The sequence below is a fragment of the Monodon monoceros genome, unplaced genomic scaffold (assembly GCF_005190385.1).
Source record: "Monodon monoceros isolate NGI ecotype Baffin Bay Population unplaced genomic scaffold, NGI_Narwhal_1 Super_Scaffold_16, whole genome shotgun sequence".
Taxonomy (NCBI): domain Eukaryota; kingdom Metazoa; phylum Chordata; class Mammalia; order Artiodactyla; family Monodontidae; genus Monodon; species Monodon monoceros.
In genome coordinates this window covers 4,400,469-4,421,273 of record NW_021703772.1, presented here as the reverse complement: position 1 = coordinate 4,421,273, position 20,805 = coordinate 4,400,469, and the positions used below count along the sequence as shown (strand labels likewise).

General features: G+C 45.0%; 1 protein-coding gene across 1 annotated transcript in view; it reads right to left on the bottom strand.

Annotated features, from left to right (window-relative positions):
* Window positions 1–20,805, bottom strand: part of IQCA1 (IQ motif containing with AAA domain 1) — a 167,901-nt gene that overhangs the window by 111,736 nt on the left and 35,360 nt on the right. Inside the window, exon 6 of the mRNA XM_029225692.1 lies at window positions 17,489–17,694. Coding sequence (XP_029081525.1) covers window positions 17,489–17,694 — 206 coding nt within the window. The remainder of the gene's footprint in view (window positions 1–17,488; window positions 17,695–20,805) is intronic.

Here is a 20,805-nt window from a genome sequence, read left to right as displayed (position 1 = left end):
ACAGGGAAAAAGCAGTAAACAGAAGATTAAAAAAATCCTTGTTTTATTCAGTTTACATTTTATTGTGCTAAGAATTAACCCTTGTCTTTGTTTTTAAATTTTTACAATAAGAAGTGGGCGTTCCATTTCATCAAATAATTGTTTTGCATGACCTGGAATGATAATATTGTTTTTCCTGAGGCACGTAGTATTGCATTCTCCTACCACTGAACCATTTTTATTCCTAGGAATAAACACGTGTGTCTAACTTTGAATGACTTGGAAACCTAGAATTCCTATCTGAAAAACAAGTGAGTCAGAAAAATCAAAACACAAACAAGTTGGAAATGAATCAAGAAAAATAATCATGACACATAATTTTCTATCGTGCAGAATGAGGATTCAGTAACATAACTGGAAGCCTCTAATTTCCCTTCTCCCAGATTTCATCAGAGGAAACAACAAAACATGCACTGGGGACAGTTTTGGGAGCAGAAACTGTGGAAGCATATCTCCCAGGTACTAGAATCCCTGTGGAGAAGGCTCCTGGGGCCTGGTCACGGCGATCCTCCAAGAAGGAGGTGCCCCTGGGCTGCCCCAAGAAAAGCCAGGATTGTCAGTGGCCGCGGGACACCAAGCCCGAACTTGCCTTTCTGGAGAGGAAAGGGAGCCACTTTTTAAGGCAGGGTCAAGACCTGCCTTAGGTTTTTGAAGGATGATTCTTCCTCTCTGTGTCCACAGACTCTGAGGCAGCCCCTGAGTTCTCTGTGTCTTGGTGTCCACACCTTTGTGTCTCTCCTTCCTTTTGAGTGGGGCTGGGACCCAGGACTGGCTTGTAGCCAGCAGAACACAGGAAGCATGAGGACAGGATATCACTTCCCCGATGGTTCTCCACGGCTGTAATTCCCACCTCTCTCCCAGACTCTCTCTCTTGCTGGCTTCGGTGAAGCAAGCTGCCATGGTGAGAGGCCCACCTGGCAAGGAGCCAGGGGCGGCCTCCAGCCAACAGCAAAGAACCGAGGCCCACAGCCAGGAGAGCATGGAAACAGGTGAGACCTTGACCACAGCCTTGTGAGACCCTGAGCAGAGGATGCAGATAAGCCCAGACTCCTGACCCACAGAGACCGTGGGAGCTGCAGTGGGTGTGGTTCTTAAGTCACTAAGTTTGCAGGTCTGAGTGATAACTGTTACGTACGCAGCAATAGGTGGTGAATACACTGTCCTCATCCTGAAAACAGATTTCGGGGAGCCCGGGTGGTTGCGCGGAGGTGGGTCCATCAGGCTGGGGCTGATGCAGCTCAGACCCCAGGTGGTGGTGAAGTCAGAGGCCTGAGAGGTCGGTGGGCCTGGGGCATATCTGGAAGGTAGAGCCAATGGGATTTTCTGGCCGACTGCAGGCTGGGCTGAGAGAAGATGAAGAGTCGGGGTGACGGTAAGAGACTGGACGGGTGGGTTCACATCTGCTGGGGTGGGAGGCTGTGTGCGGAAGCTTTGGGAGGATAAGAGGCCAGTGCACTTCTGGATGTGTGGAGCCTGAGATGCCGCTCCCGCCAAGTGCATCTCTGTGGGGATACTGAGTAGGCAGTGGGATCCGCACGTCTGGAGTTTAGGAGAGTGAGCGCTCCGGGCTGGGGACTCGCATTTGGGAGTCAACCAGACAGGGGTGGAGTGGAACACTGTGAGCCTGGATGAGGTTACCATGGACACCGGGAGGGACAGGGAACAGAGGGAGGAAGGTCTAGGCCCTGGCCCTCTGGCTGTTAAGAGAAGGGACCAGTCACGCATTTGGGTATATTTTGTGTCCGAGGATTTTTCTCCCCTCTTTTCAGATTACTAGACTGTCATTTATATCACGTGACCAAAATCAGCCTCAAGACAGGGGATTTGTTGGGCAAAGCTGATGATTTCACGAGCGGCAGTGGCTCCTTCAGGTCAAGTGGCCTGTCCAGCTGGAAAGGCCAAGGTCCTAGGACCCCACTGGGCAGATTCCGCTCTACATTGGTTGCTGGTCCTCTCCTATAAACTGAATGGCTTAAAGGAGATGACCCTGTATCTTTATTTAAAATGCAGTAGGGCTTCCCTGGCGGCGCAGTGGTTGAGGGTCCGCCTGCCAATGCAGGGGACACGGGTTCGTGCCCCGGTCCGGGAAGATCCCACGTGCCGCGGAGCGGCTGGGCCCGTGAGCCATGGCCACTGAGCCTCCGCGTCCGGAGCCTGTGCTCCGCAACGGGAGAGGCCACAACAGTGAGAGGCCCGCATACCGCAAAAAACAAACAAACAAACAAAAAAGCAATGTTATTTCTGGATAACCTGATCTAGTGACCGCACTGAAATGATTCGCAAAGAATCTTCCATGGTAACATATTCCTTTTTAAGCACTATGCGCGCAGAACTTGGTATCATGGTCTCCTTTAATCCTCCCAACAGCCCTGTGAGGTGGGTGCTATTTTTGCCATCAACATTTTTCAGTTGAGAGAACTGAAGCTTAGCAAGTTTCACCGGCTGCCCCAGCAGAACCAAGCTTGGAGCAAGTCGAGAACCTGCAGGCTCCGCTCCCCTGCCGGGCACTTTACACAGGCAGCGCTGCCCTGACGGCCAAGGAAGGCGCACGGGTGCTTTAGGTTCCAATAATAAAGCTGTAGGAACTTCCCTGGTGGTCCAGTGGTTAAGTCTTTGCCTTCCAATGCAGGGGGTGTGGCTTTGGTCCCTGGTCGGGAGCTAGAATCCCACATGCCTCGCGGCCAAGAAAAAAAACACACAAAAAACCCGAAAAACATGAAACAGAAGCAATACTGTAACAAATTCAATAAAGACTTTAAAAATGGTCCACATCAAAAAAATAAAAAAATAAAAATAAAGCGGGCTGCTCCCACTAATCAGAGGTGTGATTTGAGCAAATCGCTCCATCACTGTGGGAGGCTGGTAGGTTTCCCTCTCCGCCAAATGATGCTGTTGAACAAGGTTTATTCATTCGTTATTAAAAAGTAAGTAATGTGTGTCTATCAGACAATTTCTAAAGTTCCTTTCAGCTCTAGAAGCTATAATTCATATGTGACAATGTTAATGGGGGAAGGGCAATGTTAATTTCTTACAGAATATTCAATGAGTAATGTTACTTTCTTATAAAAATCCCCTTCAACAGACCTACCTGCCTTTATATTCTTTTATTTAAGGGAGCCTGAAGAGAAAAACACCCATGCCTTCCATGTTTCAGTTAGCAAACGTGAGGCACAGAACATCTGGTAAAGTTAGAGCTGATTAAAAATTTATGCATATTGTCAAAAATTCTTTCACAGACGTGAAAAGGACCAGCTCTAGAGTCTGCAGTGATTTAGAAAGCAGAACTACTAAAATGATACATTTTTCCCCTGAGCTCTGACACTGAGCTTCAACGGTCCCACCGTTTCAGATGCCCAGGGTAGAGATTTATCTGTGTTTCACCAAGTATGAAAAATATACGGATGGAGGGGTTTCCGGCTGGTCCCCCCCAAGTCATCCAGCTACCTCCCTTAATGTCAGCAGGCTCATAAACTTCTCCTGCGTTCTAAAGAAAGCAGCTTGCGCCACCGCACAGAAGCCTCCCAAAGTGTCACTTGCTGCCTATAAATTCACTTACACTCAATAAAGGCAATTGGCTACACATGGACTTAATTACCATTGCCCTCGTTGGGAAACTGAGGGGTTTGCCATCTCTCGAAGCAGAGGTGGAAAAAGTCGTGTGCAAAGCAAGGCGATTTCTCAGTGGCACATTACAAAGTCTGATTTATTCATTGATGGTTCTACTTATTAGTGGGCTAGGATTAGCAGTTACTACTCCAGAAAGAAGCTTCCTTTTTTTTTTTTTTTTTTTTCTTGCTACGCGGGCCTCTCACTGTTGTGGCCCCTCCCGTTGCGGAGCACAGGCTCCGGACGCGCAGGCTCAGCGGCCATGGCTCACGGGCCCAGCCGCTCCGCGGCATGTGGGATCTTCCCGGACCGGGACACGCGTCCCCTGCATCGGCAGGTGGACTCTCAACCACTGCGCCACCAGGGAAGCCCGGAAGCTTCCTTCTTGATTCCAAAGTATTATCGTTGCTCATGCTTGAATCCTACCGGAAACTCCCTGCCCTGCGCTCACTTTATTTTATTAAAAGGAACAATATACTACAGATGACGTCATTGATTATTTAGACTTTGGTTACTCTTTTGTTGAGAAAATGTTACATATGCTTTATTTTCACCTTTTGTCTGAAATATTTATCTGTATAGACAAATTCATACCCAAGCAAGAACAAATCACTTTAGGAAGGAATGGAGAGAATTTTCCATTTAAATAGATGGCCGTCCATTTCTGTTCATGCACCTATAGTTCTAAAGCCCAGACATCGTTCATCCATAGACTTTTCCTCATTTAAAGGAGTGAGTCACTGCCTTTCCTAGCTCAAGAGTCCAGAAAGTTTAGGAAACGAAACTTTACAGATGTTTACCCTTTAAACTCATTTCCTATGCGTTACTTTCAAAATTAATCTTTCATAAACAGCAACACAGTGAATTACAGAAAAGAGAAGCTTTAGAGTATAAAGGTTAATTCTGAAGATCATCTGACCTTAGTTCTATCGAGTGACAATCACCTATTTATGAAACATAAAGGCATGATAATTTCTGTCTGAAGCAACACGTGTATTGACATATGCCACCATACGACACAAAAATTAAGAGCCTGCTGAAACAAACCCAAAGGCTCCATATCCAAAGAACAGTTTGTCCTGCCTTGCAATGTATTAAGTACCTATGACGGAGGCGGCTTCCAGTGACTTTAGCAGAGAGTCAGTAGATTTGGGGGCTTTCACATTCCCAGGATAATACTGGTTTTAATTTTTTCAGTGGTTTTCTGACACTCCTTAAGGCGATTTCCTACACTTTCCCACCTCCCTGGAAGGTGCACAGAGGGTGGCCTCTACCCCAAGCCTACTCAAAGTATAATCCCAGGACCAGGACTCTTAGCATCTCCCAGGAGCGTGTTAGAAATTCGACACCAAAAACACAGGTAACCAAGGCAAAAATAGACAGGTGGAAGCACAGCAAACTAAAAACTTGTGTGCAGCAAAGGAAACCATCAACAAAATGAAAAGGCAGCCTACAGAATGGGAGAAAGGATTCACAAAGCATACATGTGATAAGCGACTAATATCCAAAATATATAAAGATCTCCTACAACTCGATAGCAGAAGACCCCCAAATAACCTGGCTTAAAAATGGGCAAAGGAAGTGAATAAATATTTCTCAAAGAAGACATACAAATGGCCAACAGGTACATGAAAAGGTGCTCAACATCACTAATCATCAGGGAAATGCACATTTAAATAACAATGAAATGTCACCTCACATCTGTGAGGATGGCTGTTATCAGAAGAGGAAAGGTAAGCGTTGAGGAGAATGTGGAGAAAAGGGAACCCTTGAACACTGTTGGTGAGAATGTAAATTGGTTCAGTCATTATGGAAGACAGTATGAGAGGTTCCTTAAAAAATTAAAAATAGAGTTACCATGTGATCCAGCAATCCCACTTCTGGGTATATATCCAAAGGAAATGAAATTGGGATCTCAAAGAGTTACACGTCCACTGCGAAACAACAGAAGAGGCATCGATTGGTCTCTGCCTCCGGCTGCTGGCACAGAGCTCCTAAATCCCTTGGAATTCCCGTGACAGGAGAGCGTTCTGTTCTAATGAGGAGATGCTGGGTGGGCTCCTGGGGCGGGGACAAGCCACGATTAGAAGCTGAGACATTTAGCCCCACCCTCTACTGTCCAGGAAGGGTGGAGGAATGAAAATTGAGTTTATGATCGATCACGCCTACGTGATGAAGCCTCCATAAAACTTCCCGAAGTATATGGGGTTCAGAGACCTTCTGGGTGGGTGAACACGTGGCGGAGCTGGGAGGGTGGTGCCTGGAGCATGGGAGCTCCGTGCCCCTCGCCGCAACACCTTGCCCTGTGCATCTCTTCTATCTGGATATCCATCTGTATCCTTTACCATTTCCCTTCATAATCAATAAGTAAATGTAAATAAGTGTTTCCCTGAGTTCTATAAGCTATTTTAGCAAATTATGGAACCCAAGCGGGGAGTCGTGGGAACCCCGATTTATAGCCGATTGGTCAGCAGCACAGGTGACAACCTGGGATTTGACACTGACATCTGATGTTGGGGGAAGCAGTTTTGTGGGACTGAGCCCTTAACTTGGGGGGTCTGAGGCTCTCTCCAGGGAGTGTCAGAACTCCACTGAATTGTAGGACACCCAGCTGGTGTTGCAGAGAGTTGCTTGATGTGTGGACACCCCCACGTGGTGTCAGAAGACAGCGTGGATGTAGTGGGTGAGTAAAGGAGACACACACAGGAGGAAACGTTTTTCTCTTTACACACATCCTTGTTCACTGCAGCGTTATTCACGAGAGCCAAGACATGGAGACAACCCAAAAGTCCGTCGACACGTATATGGATAAGGAAAATGTGGTACATACATGCGATGGAGTATTATCCAGCCATAAAAAAAAAAGGAGATCCTGCCATAGGTGACAACATGGATGAATCTTAAGGACACTGTGCTAAGTGAAGTGAGTCACACACAGAAGGACAAATACTACATGACGTCGCTTATATGAGGAATCTAAAATAGTCCAATTCAGAGAAGCAGAGAGTAGAACAGTGGTTGCCAGGGGCTGGGGGGAGGGGGAACCAGGAAGGTATTAGTCAAATGGTGCAACCTTTCTGTTATACCAGATGGGTAAGTTCTAGAGATCTACTGTATAGCATAGAGCCTAGAGTTAACAATACTGCACTGCACACTTAAACGTTTGCTAGATCTTATGTTAAGTGTTCTTATCACACGCACAATAATAAATCAGTAAAAGAATGGGAAGTGGGCTTCCCTGGTGGCGCGGTGGTTGAGAGTCCACCTGCTGATGCAGGGGACACGGGTTCGTGCCCCAGTCCGGGAAGATCCCACATGCCGCGGAGCGGCTGGGCCCGTGAGCCACGGCCGCTGAGGCTGTGCGTCCGGAGCCTGTGCTCCACAACGGGAGAGGCCACAACAGTGAGAGGCCCGCGCACCGCAAACAAACAAACAAAAAAGAATGGGAAGTAATGATACAGAAAGAGAAATGCAGACTCTTAGTTCCCACCCAAGGCCTACTGAATCAGAACTTCGGGGGTGGGGGGCAAAACCCGTTTTGACGGGCTGTCCAGCTGCTTTTGAAGCATGCACCGGCGTGAGAGGCACTGCAATCTGGCCCAACGTTAATTACAGTATCTCGCTGGACCTTCAGCTCTTCTCTGCCCGTGACCGCAGCTCAGCTCAGCACACGCATTACATCTGCTGAACCTCAGGCACTCTGCTGGGTTTGAAGAAAACCAAAGAAGACATCGCTGCCCTGTCCCCCCAAAGGCTTGCAATCTAGAGGGAAAGACAGAGGCTCAGTGGGGGTGGGGGGACCTTGGGAGCCAGGGATATGACCATGGACCACAGAGAGAGAGTCTGGCCACTGCATTTGCAAAAGAGCCTCAGGGCCTGTTTTTCGTCATGACTTGGTGCCTGGATAAGCCCAGAGAGCCTGTAGCTGCTGGGTGCTCTTAGTCCAATTTCCTGTGACGACTGACAGCAAAATACGTGATTTCACGCAGGTGTGCACCTGTCCCCAAGGCCTCTGTGAATAACCTTGATTTCTCACCCACCTCTTCTTATGTCCTCCATTCAACCTAATATATTTTCCACCAAAGCGAATGGCAGAGAGAAAAAAAGCTATTCACCTTCTCACAGGGGTAATCCACATGTGTTCACATCTCCTCCACAGACCACAGCTGCTTTTGAGAATTCACTGAAAATATCATTACGCAAGGAATTCAAAATGACGACCCCTAATCACTTCTTCTGGCCATCCCTTTCCCACTGTCCTCCTGAAATTTCTTTTTTCTTTCTGAAAGTAACTCATGCTCAATGTAGAAAATTTGGAATATGAAGGAAAAGAACAAACAGAGCTGTGGTCCCAGTCCCGGGAAGATACCTATCGTGAACATTCTAGTGGTTTCTTTCTGATGTCCTTAAAAGTCCTCGGAACAATTCCGAACCTTTCCCTGAGAACCCATCTCGTTTTACACAATGATCAGGCTTCATTGCTCTGCTCACCCTGGTTTTAGTTCTGCCGTAGCAACCCAAGTTTTTAGCCAAGTTACCTGACCCCTCTGAGTCCCTTTTGTCACCTGTAAAATAATTGGAGTCAGCCAGTTTTCTCAAATCCCATGATTCCTCTGTCTTTCTCCCTCTTACTTACACAGACCATCACCTCACTCTGCGGGAAGAGGCTTGGAAGCAGGGACAGAGAAGGAGTCAGGAACAAGGAAAGCTCTTGGTTTCCAGGTGGTACCTAGTGAGCAACTCGGCCTTGGGCAACTGCCATCTTTTCCTATGAAATGACCACGGAACCCAAGACACACAGGACAAGCCTTCTGTTGCTGGAATGCTCAGAACAAGGAGACACATTTGCCGTTGTGGGAGCATCATGGCTTTTGGAATCAAGAGACTGGAGTATGAATGGCCTCTCATGAGCCATGAACCCCGAGTAAGGCACTCAGCCTTTCTAAGCCTCGGGATCCCAGAAGAGCATCCATGGGAAGCACCTGGTGAGGTCCCTCTTGGAGGAGCAGTAGACAGGTAGGCAAGTTCAGAAGGAGTGAACAGTGATGGAAGCTGGTGCAGGCCCGGGAGGTCCTGGCAGGGGGACAGCATTTGAGGCTGGATGGGAGAGGTCCGAAAGTCTTTTCCAAAAGAGACATACACTCTTCCAGGCTGATAGGAAACTCTGTCGTTCCGCCTCGCTCCAAACACATTCCCATCCTCAGCAAATTTCTGCACGTGTCTGGGAGCTCTCCTGGGTTGTGAGTGCACCATTCTCTCCACTTGCAGATAATTCTTGAGCCCCCTCCAGTGTAAACTCCTGGAGCCCTAAACTGGCATAAACTGTGCGGGCGAGAGACAAATCTGCAGGTCTCTCCAGGTCCACATACCTTACAACGACAAAGCTTAACCAGCACAACTGTACAAAAAGGGTGAGCTTTACCACATTTAAATTATATCTTCATTTTTTTAATCAAAAAAATTAACAAAGCATTCCAAGGCCTCTTCCAGGAAGGATGTACGTCTGTTGGTGATCTGTAGACACGTCACGTCCTGGCTCCCCCGCCCTGGGGACTGAGAGCACATTCCACCCTAATTTTTGTCTGCCTACCCTGTTAGTAGCCCTCAGCTTTATCCCCACCCCCGGCCCTGGCAGCCCTCCCTCCCCCTCCCCCTCCCCCAGCCCTGGCAGCCCTCCCTCCCCCTCCCCCACCCCCACCCCCCTGCAGATCAGGACGCAGCACTTGAAAAGATGCTTTTACGGCGGCGAATATAAAGGCTCCAGATCCAGGAGTGAAAACGCAGGGCACTATGGCAATGGCAACTCTTCCAAACTGCAAACTGTGTGTCTGAGAATGTAACGGCCTTCCTGTATGTTTAAAATAATTATTGAGGCTGTATCATATGGCACACATTGCTCTAAGGGCTTTATATGTATTATTCTCTGTTATCCTATCCATGAGGTCGATACTGTTAATATCCTCATTTTAAGTTGAGGAAGTGGAGGCACAGAGAGGTTAAGCAACTGGTTCAAGGACACATAGTCTGTAAGTGCTAGAGCCGGGACTTGAACCCAGGCAGCCTGGCTCTCAGACCACTCCTCCTGTGTGTGTGTGTGTGATTTGTATTTGTTTATTATAGAGAGCATGATAGATGCCATCACATCATAAGATTAAAAGGCATTTTATTTCGCAGTCAGGCTCACCCTGCTGAGGACCAACAGCATCCCAAAACCCCCAGAGCCCTTCCTCTTAGCCATCACCTCTGACTGACTGTGTGTTGGCTTAAAAAATGGAATAAGGCTATGTAATTTACTACCACTTCCAGATTCCTCAAGATTAAAAGGAGCCTGCTAAAACCCCAGGAGAACTGCCACAGGGCCAATCCTAGGGCTGTCACCCCATTTGAGGGTCTTATTTCTCTCTAGATTGAAGGTGAGCTGGATTCCGGGCATACTTTCAACAAACTCAGTTAAAAAATGCAGGTGGGGAGAAGTGGTCCACACAGGACCAATTGCAAAGAGACAAAGGCCTCGATTTGGCCCGGTTTTCAGAGCTGACAGCTACTCAGGTGCCTCTGATGCTCATGAGGGAAATGCGGGAAGAGGCTGTTGCATCTTCACGGACAAGAACCCACAGTCCCACGGACTTCAAGGTTCTCCTTTATCACCCTAAGGGGTTGGATGAGGTTACTTTATGATACTTTAAAATGAAGCTCATCCGTGGATCGTAACACTTAGATGACGGTTTACGACAGGTCCCAAGCCAAAAGAAATACTAATGATAGCAAGAGATTTTCTGGAAACAAGTATCCCCACGATTGTGCCATCCAATATGGTAGCCCCTAATGACACATGGTTATCTAAGCTTAAATTTGAATGAATTAAAATTAAATTAAATTAAAAATTCAGCTCCTCTGTCACCCTACCGTCTTTCAAGTGCTCAATAGCTGTATGTGGCTGGCGGCTACTGGAGTGGACAGTACACATCAGACCAATTCCACCACTGCAGAAAGTCCTATTGGACAGTGCTGACCGAGAGGACTACGAACTTCTCATTTTGTCCTTCATTAGGAATGCTGCCAGCGAATGAAAGAAAGAAGAGTACTTATCTCAGGGAGTTGCTGAGGACTGTGGTAGGCTGAATAACAGCCACCAAAGATACTGAGTCCTAACTCCTGGAGTCTCTGAATGTTATTTTAAGAACAAAGATATCTATATTTGAGATGTGATTAGGATTCTTGGGATAAGATTATCCTGGTGGGCCCTAAATGAAATCCAAAGTGTCTTATAAGAGAAGAACAGAGAGAGATTAGACACACAGAAGAGAAGGAGGCAAGTGACCACGAAGCAGAGATGGGAGTGATGCAGCCACGAGCCAAGGAGTGTCGGCAGCCTCCAGAAGCGGAAGATGTGAGGAACCGACTCTCCTCTAGAGCTTTCAGAGGGAGCACAGTCCTGCTGAGTCCGTGATTTCAGACTCCTGACTTCCAGAACTGGAAGAAAATAAAATTCTATTGGTTTAAGCCACCAAGTTTGTGGTTATGCATTACAGCAGTAATCGCAAATTAATGCAAGAGTTAAACTACTTTATATATATATACTACATTTTAGAGGTCACTTAAGAAAAAAGACATCACAAAGGGAAGCATATAAGTGACAGGGCAGTTCACAGAAGAAATGCTATTGACAAAAAGTCCAAAAGATTTTTCAACCCCTCCAAATAATAAAATAAATGCAAATTAAGGGACAGCACTGTTCTCTTATCAATTTGACAAAATATTAAAAAGATAATCATTGATTCATTAGCCAGTCCATCCATCCAACAGAACGTTAAGCAATCACGAAAGACATCTTTTTGCAAAATATTTTAAGGACATAGGGAAACCCAGTGTTAAATTTTTAAAAATTAGTAAAAGGATTCATAAAACTGTAGTTAAAATATATACATGAGAGAAAAATACTGGAAAGCAATTTACCAAAAATTTTTATAGTAGCTATCTCTGTCTACTAAAATTATAGACAATTTAAGTTTTCTTTTTTAAACTGTCTTGTAAATTTTCTACAATGAGCATGTATTAGTTTTAACACTGGAAAAAAAAGACTTCCTTTAAAATAATTTAAAAATCAACTTGAACCACAAATCCTAGCATTTGTTAAAATACTGGGCAACTTTTGGCAACTACAAGTATTGATTAAATCAGCTAAGAATTAGTATTCAAAATTGTGGGAGTTTATATTTGTAACTTCTAGTCATTTTTTAGTTGTCACTGTATGTCCTGTTGGAATTTATCCTGAAGACTGATCACGTTTCATGTTTCAAAAGACAATATTTGCTTTTTATTTGTCTTTGATTTAAAAAAGCAAGGAAAGGGATTTTATCAAAGTCAATCAGATAAATGTAATCCAATTATGAAAATAAATCCACCCTCGACCTTACATTACTTCAAAAGGAGGGATCTTTACGTCTCTGTGAATTACACACAGCATACCCATGGGAGCTGCTCTAACTCAGCCTCCAAACTGTCAGGTCAGTAACAGCAGGATGGAATGTCCTTAAGGGGACTGGCCGGGAGGGCTGGGTCTTCAAAGAAAGCCCAGAGCCAATGGGAGGGGCTGCTCCCAGGAGGCCATCAGGAGTCTCCCATGACCCTCCCAGCACCTCAGACGGGGGAGCAACTCACAGTTACTGCCAGCCTCAAGGCGCCCTATTCTTTCATCAAAAGGATTTCCAGGAGTGTTCTGCAGGTATTACATCAATATACTTTTTTAAAAATTAGGGTGTTTTAACATTTCAAATGTTTACTTTGGATTATCACAAGTTAACTTCTTACCTTTCTTTTTCTTCTAATATATTTTTAACTAGGCTTTTTCATTATAAAAATAATATTTATTGAAAGGAAGACTTCTAAGCGTACAGGAGAATATGAGATAAAAGTAACGTCACTACTCTTGTCCCCAGAGGTGGCCATGCTAACAAAGTTTCTAGTGTATCCTTCCAGAAATTTTCTATCCATATGCAAACATATATTTAATAAATTAAATGCATGTGTGAATATATCTTTGTATATATGTATATGTGTGTATACATATATTTTCTATATTTTAGCTTATTTGGAGTTATAATTGTACATAGTGCTTTCAACTTGGTTATATCACCTAACAATAAATTGGATTATAAAAGTCTATCTAAAAGTAAAGAATTATTTCATTTGTAGAAAATATGGTTGTGGGCATCTGTTCTCTGCTGTCCTGAGAAAAGGGAGGAAAGTTTCTGATAAGGAAAGTTCATGAACACAGGGCATATCATCTTCATTAACTATGAAAATGAAGGTTTCAATTATAAACCAAGGTGATATAATCAGAAGACAGTTCTTTTGAAACAATGCCTTTCTACTTCAAGTTCCATGATTGCACAAAATCATCCTGAGTATATTTCCTCCAGACACAATTATGTAATTAGATAAGAAAGGAAAAGGGCAATACTGCTGGCTTGCACTACCCGCTGCTTGGACGGGGACTGTATCCACCACTCTGTCCTTAGCACCAGGCACTGTCCTCACAGGGCTTGCCATTTATCTGGGGGAGGGGCATATGAATGAGCAGATGTGTACAATACGGTAGGAATAATAATGGTCTGCACACTGGGGTCGAAGTCTCCCATATCTTAACAGCCCCACAAAATAGGTTTGAGTCTTGTTCTCGTATCACAGATGAGGAGACTGACAGCACAGAGAGGTTAAGCGACTTGCCCAAGGCTGCACAGCTAGTTCTCAGGAAGCAAGGCTCCAGTTTCTGTGATTATGCAGATCGCCTGGAGGGGGAAGGGGAAGATGTGGGCAGAGCTCAAGGAGGAGATAGAGAGGAACTGCAGGGAAGCACTCAGGGAGGGTTTCATACAGAGGATGGATTTGAACAAGAAGTTGGTGAGGCAGAGTGGTAGGGGAAGGGAGGAGAAGGTGGACAAGTGGGGATACCATCTGCGTCTTGGGCCCCATCCTCCAGGGGTCTCAGCCAAGGAGGGGATGAGTGCTGAGATCCCAGCAGAGTCTGTGGAGTGGCTGAAGAGCATCAGGGACCATCTGGGCAGTGCTTGTCTTCCTGGGTGTGCAGCATGTGATGGGGTTGAACGGAGCCAGGAGGAGGGGACCTGCTGGTGGAAGGTCTGAGAGATCCCACCCGTCCCCCAAGGCCTGAGAAGGGCACCCTGTACGCTCCTGGGGAGTGTGGGTCGTGAAGGAACCAGCATCCAGCGGGATGAGGACTGTTCAGGAAGTGAGAGGCCTGAATTGCAGCTGCCCAGTGAGTGAGGGCTCGTGGCAGAAACCACAGGCCACAGGAGGAGGTCCCCAAAGACCAGGTGGACTGGTCTCGCCTCGTGGACCAGATGGCTACACCACCCGCCTGCGGAAACCAGCCAGGGCACTGACATAGCCCGAGCCCAGATGCTGTTCACTCTGCTGGCCCCCAGCCGATGCTGTGAAGGTTGGTAACTTCCCTTTGCAGTCAGATGCCACAAAGGGAAGAAAAACAGGGACATTCGTGATAGGGAGGCATCTGAAGTGCCTGCAAATTTACTCAAAATAGACAGTCAACCTTAAAGAGGCTATTTAAGCCAGAAGAGATTGTTACCTATAATTGTTACCGATTAAGTTTTTCTTATACTGTGAGTGGGAGTTTGGCAGGGGGGTAGCGGGGTAGTCTGAGAACAAGGCTAGTGATTGGAATACTGGGTTTTGGTGTTTGAATAACAAAAAAACATGCTATTTTAAAAAACTCAAACACTAACATCTTTGCTGATATATCTTTGATCTATTTCTAACAGCTTTATGGATGTGTAATATATAATAAACTGTTCATTTTCAAGTGTACAATTTATAAGTTTGAGATATCTATCTGCCTGTATATATATATACACATACATACACACACACACACACGTATATGTATATCTTATGTCTCCATGAAGCCATCACCAGAATTAAAAGTAAGGAGGGGGCTTCCCTGGTGGCACAGTGGTTGAGAGTCCGCCTGCCGATGCAGGGGATGTGGGTTCGTGTCCCAGTCGGGGAAGATCCCACATGCCATGGAGCGGCTGGGCCCGTGAGCCATGGCCGCTGAGCCTGCGCGTCCGGAGCCTGTGCTCCACAACGGGAGAGGCTACAACAGTGAGAGGTCCGCGTACCGCAAAAAAAAAAAAAAAAAAAAAAAAGTAAGGAGGAAGCTGATAAAGTGAAGAGGGGATATATGCATATATAAATATCTCCCTCCCTATTAGCATCTTTTCTCTATCTCTTTATTATTATCAGTTATCAGTATAGAATTAATACAGTGTCAAATTCCTCATTTTAAAATATTCCTTTCATTTAAAATATCCCGTTTGGCAATAAAATATCCCTGATAAATACGATATAAAGAGAAAAGCTCACAAAATTAATCAATTTTGAATTTTAAAAAACCATAACTATTTAAAAGCCCTATTTATATAATAAAGGACAGAGCTCCCCAATCAAAAGCATGTAACTGTTATATCAAACATTCCTGAAGAAACTTTGTTATAAAATTTAAGTATCATTGAGGAGACAGCATGTTCGAATCCCATACAGAATTAACACAAGAGAAGCCTGTGATTGTTCAAGTTTTTCTGAATTATTGTAAAATAACTGATGTACGTTAGACATCTGTTGCTGCATGCTAAGTCACCCCAACACTTAGTGACCAAAACAACACATGTTTATTGTGTCACTGTTTCCGTGGATAGGGAACTAGATGTGGCTCACGTGAGTATCTCTGCCTCAGGGTCTCCCAAGAGGCTGCAAACAGTGTTGGCTGGGGCCGCAGCCTCATCTGAAGGCTTGCCTTGGGGAGAATGCCCTTCCAGTTCACGCATGTGGCTGTGGACAAGATTCAGCTCTTCTCAGGCTGGAAGGAGGCCCAAGTTGCTTGCTGGCTGTCACCAGAAACCTCCCTCCATTCCTTCCACGGGGCCCCTCTGCTGGGCAGCAGCTGACCCCTCTCAGAGCCAGGGGTGAAAGCAAGTGAGGGGGGCGAGAGGCAAGCAAGATGGCAGTGCCACCCCACCGCTTTTGCCATATTTGTTTTCTTCAGATTTATTTATTTTTATTATTTATTTATTTATTTAATTTATTTTTTGCTCTGTCGGGTCTTAGTTGTGGCACGCAAGATATTCATTGAAGCACAAGGGATCTTTCATTGCAGTGCTTGGGCTTCTCTCTAGTTGTGGTGTGCGGGTTTTCTCTTCTCTAGTTGTGGCGCGAGGGCTCCAGGGCGCGTGGGCTCTGTAGTTGAGGCACGTGAGCTCATTAGTTGTGGCATGCGTGCTTAGTTGCCCCACGGCATGTGGCATCTTAGTTCCCTGCCCAGGGATCGAACTCGCGTCCCCCGCATTGTAAGGTGGATTCTTTACCACTGGACTACCAGGGAAGTCCCCTGCCATATTCTTTTTTTTTTGGTTGCACTGCGTAGCATGTGGGATCTTAGTTCCCCGACCAGGGACTGAACCTGTGCCTCCTGCAGTGGAAGCGCAGAGTCTTAACCACGGGTCCACCAGGGAAGTTCCCCATATATTTCTCTTTAGAAGTGAAGTTCTAGGTCTACATCACACTCAAAGGGAGGACATTACCAGAGGAAGAGGTGGGGTCAGCAGAGGCCATGTGGGAGGCTGCCTACCACAGACATAAACATCTTTTAATGTAATGTTTTGAGAAGGAGTTTGGTTTTCTATTGCCAACAAGTTAAATTCCCTGGTCCTGAGGAGCTCATCAAAGTTGGAATCTGAGTGTCTCTGAACCTAATGTGGTACAGCACAATACCCACCAAAGAAAACAGGTGGCGAGTCTGCTTCCATGGCCCTGGGACTGATCACACAATTTGCTCTCTTTCCTTCCCCTCTTGAAATAGATTTTTTTTTGCGGTACGCGGGCCTCTCACTGCTGCGGCCTCTCCCTTTGCGGAGCACAGGCTCCGGACGCGCAGGCTCAGCGGCCATGGCTCACGGGCCCAGCCGCTCCGCGGCATGTGGGATCCTCCCGGACCGGGGCACGAACCCGCGTCCCCTGCATCGGCAGGCGGACTCTCAACCACTGCGCCACCAGGGAAGCCCTTAAAATAGATTTTAAAGCTGCTCCAACTGGGTTGCCTACAAAGCGTTTGTTCTGCTGTGTGGAAACTTGTACTGTGTTCTTTAAGTGTTTGTGCTACTGTACTTCTCTAATAAAGGAGCACATCTTTTGTAAACAAAAACCACCTTTTGAAAACAAGTTTTAAATTGCTTAACATTTCACTTAAGAGCATCAAAGAAGACCCTTAATATAGGCAGGCCCTTAATACAAGAAGGTCTTAATATACACAAGGCCTTGTCCCCAGAACTGCTGCCTTCCCGTCATCTCATGCGAGGCCTGGGGACCAGGCATCAGGTCCCAGAGTCAGCAGCTGCTCCAAGGGACTGTGACAGGGAAGGAGCGTGACTGAGGCCACGGAGCCTCATACAGTTCGGGTCACATCCCAGGAGGAAGGGCAGCGTGAATTGCTTGTGGCCGGACCCCTCGGATTTCAGACAGACCTGGCCCGTGAAAGCTTACCATCTTGGGGCTGTGTCATCCACCCATGATGTTCAATTTCATGTGGCTAGAGAGGTATTATACAGACTGTATTTAAAAACAGGAACAAAAGCAATTTCATTAAAAAAAAGAATTAGTTCCTAAATTCTTAGCCTTCACATTCTACTTTTCTAAAATGAAGCCAGAAAACCACATGAATCTATCTCAACATGTTTCTGTGCTTAAAAACATACAAGAATATCAACCACCACAGAAGAGACTGTCAGGATAGATGTCCTACACTCACCTGCATTCGATGAACCAACGCCGGATCTCATCTTGGAGGTTCTCCTTGATGTTGGGACCTTCTATTAGTTTCAAGTCATCCTTGATTGTAACCAAGGCATCTCTGTATTCCTCCTCATGCTTTACCTGCACCTCATCCCGCAGGTGGGTCACCCTGTCAGCCTGGATTAATGCAGCACTGACTTCATTAAACAAAGGAGGCGGGCTCTGAAAATATAAGCCAAAAGGTTTGAGATCATAAAGGTTACAGAGCGGTGAAAAATTTTAGACAATAATGAAATATGTCATATCTTCAATGGTGTTCTACCAAAGACCCATTAAGAAATACAGACAGAACAACAGAATCAGATCTTGCAGGAGGGCTTGAAGGAGTAATTCACAACCAGGGGGAGGAAGTATGGGATCACTCTGTACTATTTCCCAGAAACTGGTAATTAGTTTCAAAAATGCTTATTCGGTAAATCATTCAAAAAATCATTCAAGTTACAGAAGGTAAAGTTTTCCAAATCTTCTTGGTTAGTGGGAGAGGAAAGAACATAGCATTAGAAAGTAAATGAAGCAAGAATTGATGAAAAGAGTTTGGGTGTTCTGATTTCAAGAAAAATGACACCAAAACCAACTCTGAAAACATCCCCTGTATTGTTAAAGACCCTCCAGAGCAGGAAATTCTCAGCTGACTCCAGACATTCACGCTATTACATCTTATTGTCAGAATGTTCTCTCTCCACATCTGCTGATCAGAAAGGCAACAACGTCTAGCTGTAGAGCGTCCACCAAATGCTCAGCACTGGTCCAGCAACATGTGGAGGGTTGTGGTCACCGAAAATACAAAGTCACTTTGAGACATAATTCCTGTTCTTTAGAACCGCTCAAGAAATGAGGTTGGCGGGATAAGAGTAATGTCCGTCACAGTAGGGAACGATGTCAAATGATCTGTAAAAGTGCTACCTTGTGGGTTTGGATGGAAAGAACTAAAAGGGACTTGGAGAAGAAGAACACACATGGGAATCATAGGTATGAGCTAAAGATCCTGAGCTCTAAGGAGTTCAGAGATTCAGCCCAGGTAAGTTAGCAAATTAAGGACAAATTCAGTGGTGTGCTGGAGCCAGCCTGTAATGACTCATGAGATCCAGTTGACAGATTTTCAGAAATTTTGCAAGCTTGCTGTTAGGCACAGTTATTTTAAAATGCTAAATTATATAAATTTAGGATTAAATTATGTTAACAACGCAAGTTACCGATACCAAAAACTCACTGCTTCATAATTATTTTTACTGGATTTTATTGTCATCTATGCTCTTGATGTCATTATGTCTGTTGTATCTCTAAGGTGAAAATACTGTAATAATGCTGTCACTTCTGTGCGTACCTTCCTGTGTTCATTCAGGTTAGCAGCTTGCAGTTGGCCATAGGAATGCTTACACCGTCGAAATTAGCAAATGCTACAAATGAGGGCTTGATTTACTATTGTGATTTGATTGTATAGACTTAATAAAGTGGTAGAGAAAATAATAATGCAGATAAACATAAAAGTGTGTCGTGTCTGTGTCACCTACACTGTGAATAGCACACAAAACTGAGGAAATACTCTTCCAGAATCCAAAAACTATAGTCTGATTCAGCAAAGGATGGCTAGTATCAAGTAGAGAAAAGATGACAGGTGTTGGGCATGGATGTGGAGAAATCGAAACCCTTGTACACTGTCGGTGGGAATGTAAACTGGTGCAGGCACTATAGAAAACACTATGGAGGCTCCTCAAAAAAGTAAAAATAGAACTACCGTATGATCCAGCAATCCCACTTCTGGGTATATATCCAAAGGAAATGAAATCAAGATCTTAAAAAGATATCTGCACCCCCCTGTTCACTGCAGCATTATTCACAATAGCCAAGGTATGGATACAACCTAACTAAAGCCAGGGACCATTTTAAATCTGAAAATCCATATCCTTTTGTTACAAGGATTTTTTTGGTTACTGTTCCTTTACAATTACCTTCCTCTGTTTTCTTAGTTCTTTTCTTCTCAGAACTCCTGCAATTTTCTTTACACGTATCCCTCATCCATCTCTTTGTCATTTTGCTATTTTCTAGGAGATTTTCTTAATTTTTTCTTTCAACTTTATTTTTTGAAGTTTCTATTATTATATTTGAACTCTTCAGCAGCACTTCAACTGTTCTTTGATTCTCCTGTTTTGGGGAATTTTGTTCTAATTTCTGGATTCGATAATCCTATTTTATTTCCATAAGGTTATTACTTTTAGAATTTTGTTTTTTATGTTTTATTTTACAGCTCTTTTTTTCCCTCCAATTTCTTTTCTGTTGGGTCTCTGTCTTTCCTAAGTGACTGGTGACCCTTTGTGGTTCACGCTTATTTAGGAGGGAGGCTCCCAGAGCTGTTTGGAACCTGTGTAGGGGAGTTGCTGACTGGTGAGGTCAGAGCTGCTTTATTGGAGGTATCTGAGTATCAGTACCCAAATTTCTTTCTTTTGAGCTGGTTTCTGCAGACAGAGATCCTCCCATCTGCTCCTGAAGAGGTGTAAGTGTGGCTGCTAGAGCCAAGCAGAGGGAGGGAGCTATTGGTCTCACTGTTCTTTTTTTTTCTTTTTTTACATCTTTATTGGAGTATAATTGCTTTACAATGGTGTGTTAGTTTCTGCTTTATAACAAAGTGAATCAGTTATACATATACATATGTTCCCATATCTCCTCCCTCTTGCGTCTCCCTCCCTCCCACCCTCCCTATCCCACCCCTCTAGGTGGTCACAAAGCACCGAGCTGATCTCCCTGTGCTATGCGGCTGCTTCCCACTAGCTATCTACCTTACGTTTGGTAGTGTATATATGTCCATGCTACTCTCTCACTTCATCCCAGCTTTCCCTTCCCCCGCCCCATGTCCTCAGGTCCGTTCTCTACATCTGCATCTTTATTCCTGCCCTGCCACTAGGTTCTTCAGTATGTTTTTTTTAGATTCCATATATATGCGTTCGCATATGGTACTTGTTTTTTCTCTTTCTGACTTACTTCAATCTGTAGGACAGTTTCTAGGTCCATCCACATCTCTGCAAATGACACAATTTCGTTCCTTTTTCTGGCTGAGTAATATTCCATTGTATATATGTGGCACATCTTCTTTAACCATTCATCTGTCGATGGACATTTAGGTTGTGAAGCATGTCCTTGAGTGTAACTTTCAGACCGGATATGGTCAGCCATAAATATTCTAAGTACTTGCATTTCTAACATGTCCTCACTTGGCCCTTCCCACTTGAATGGCAGCTTAGTAGCTACCCTGGAGGATACTTCTTCTAATGGGCAGAG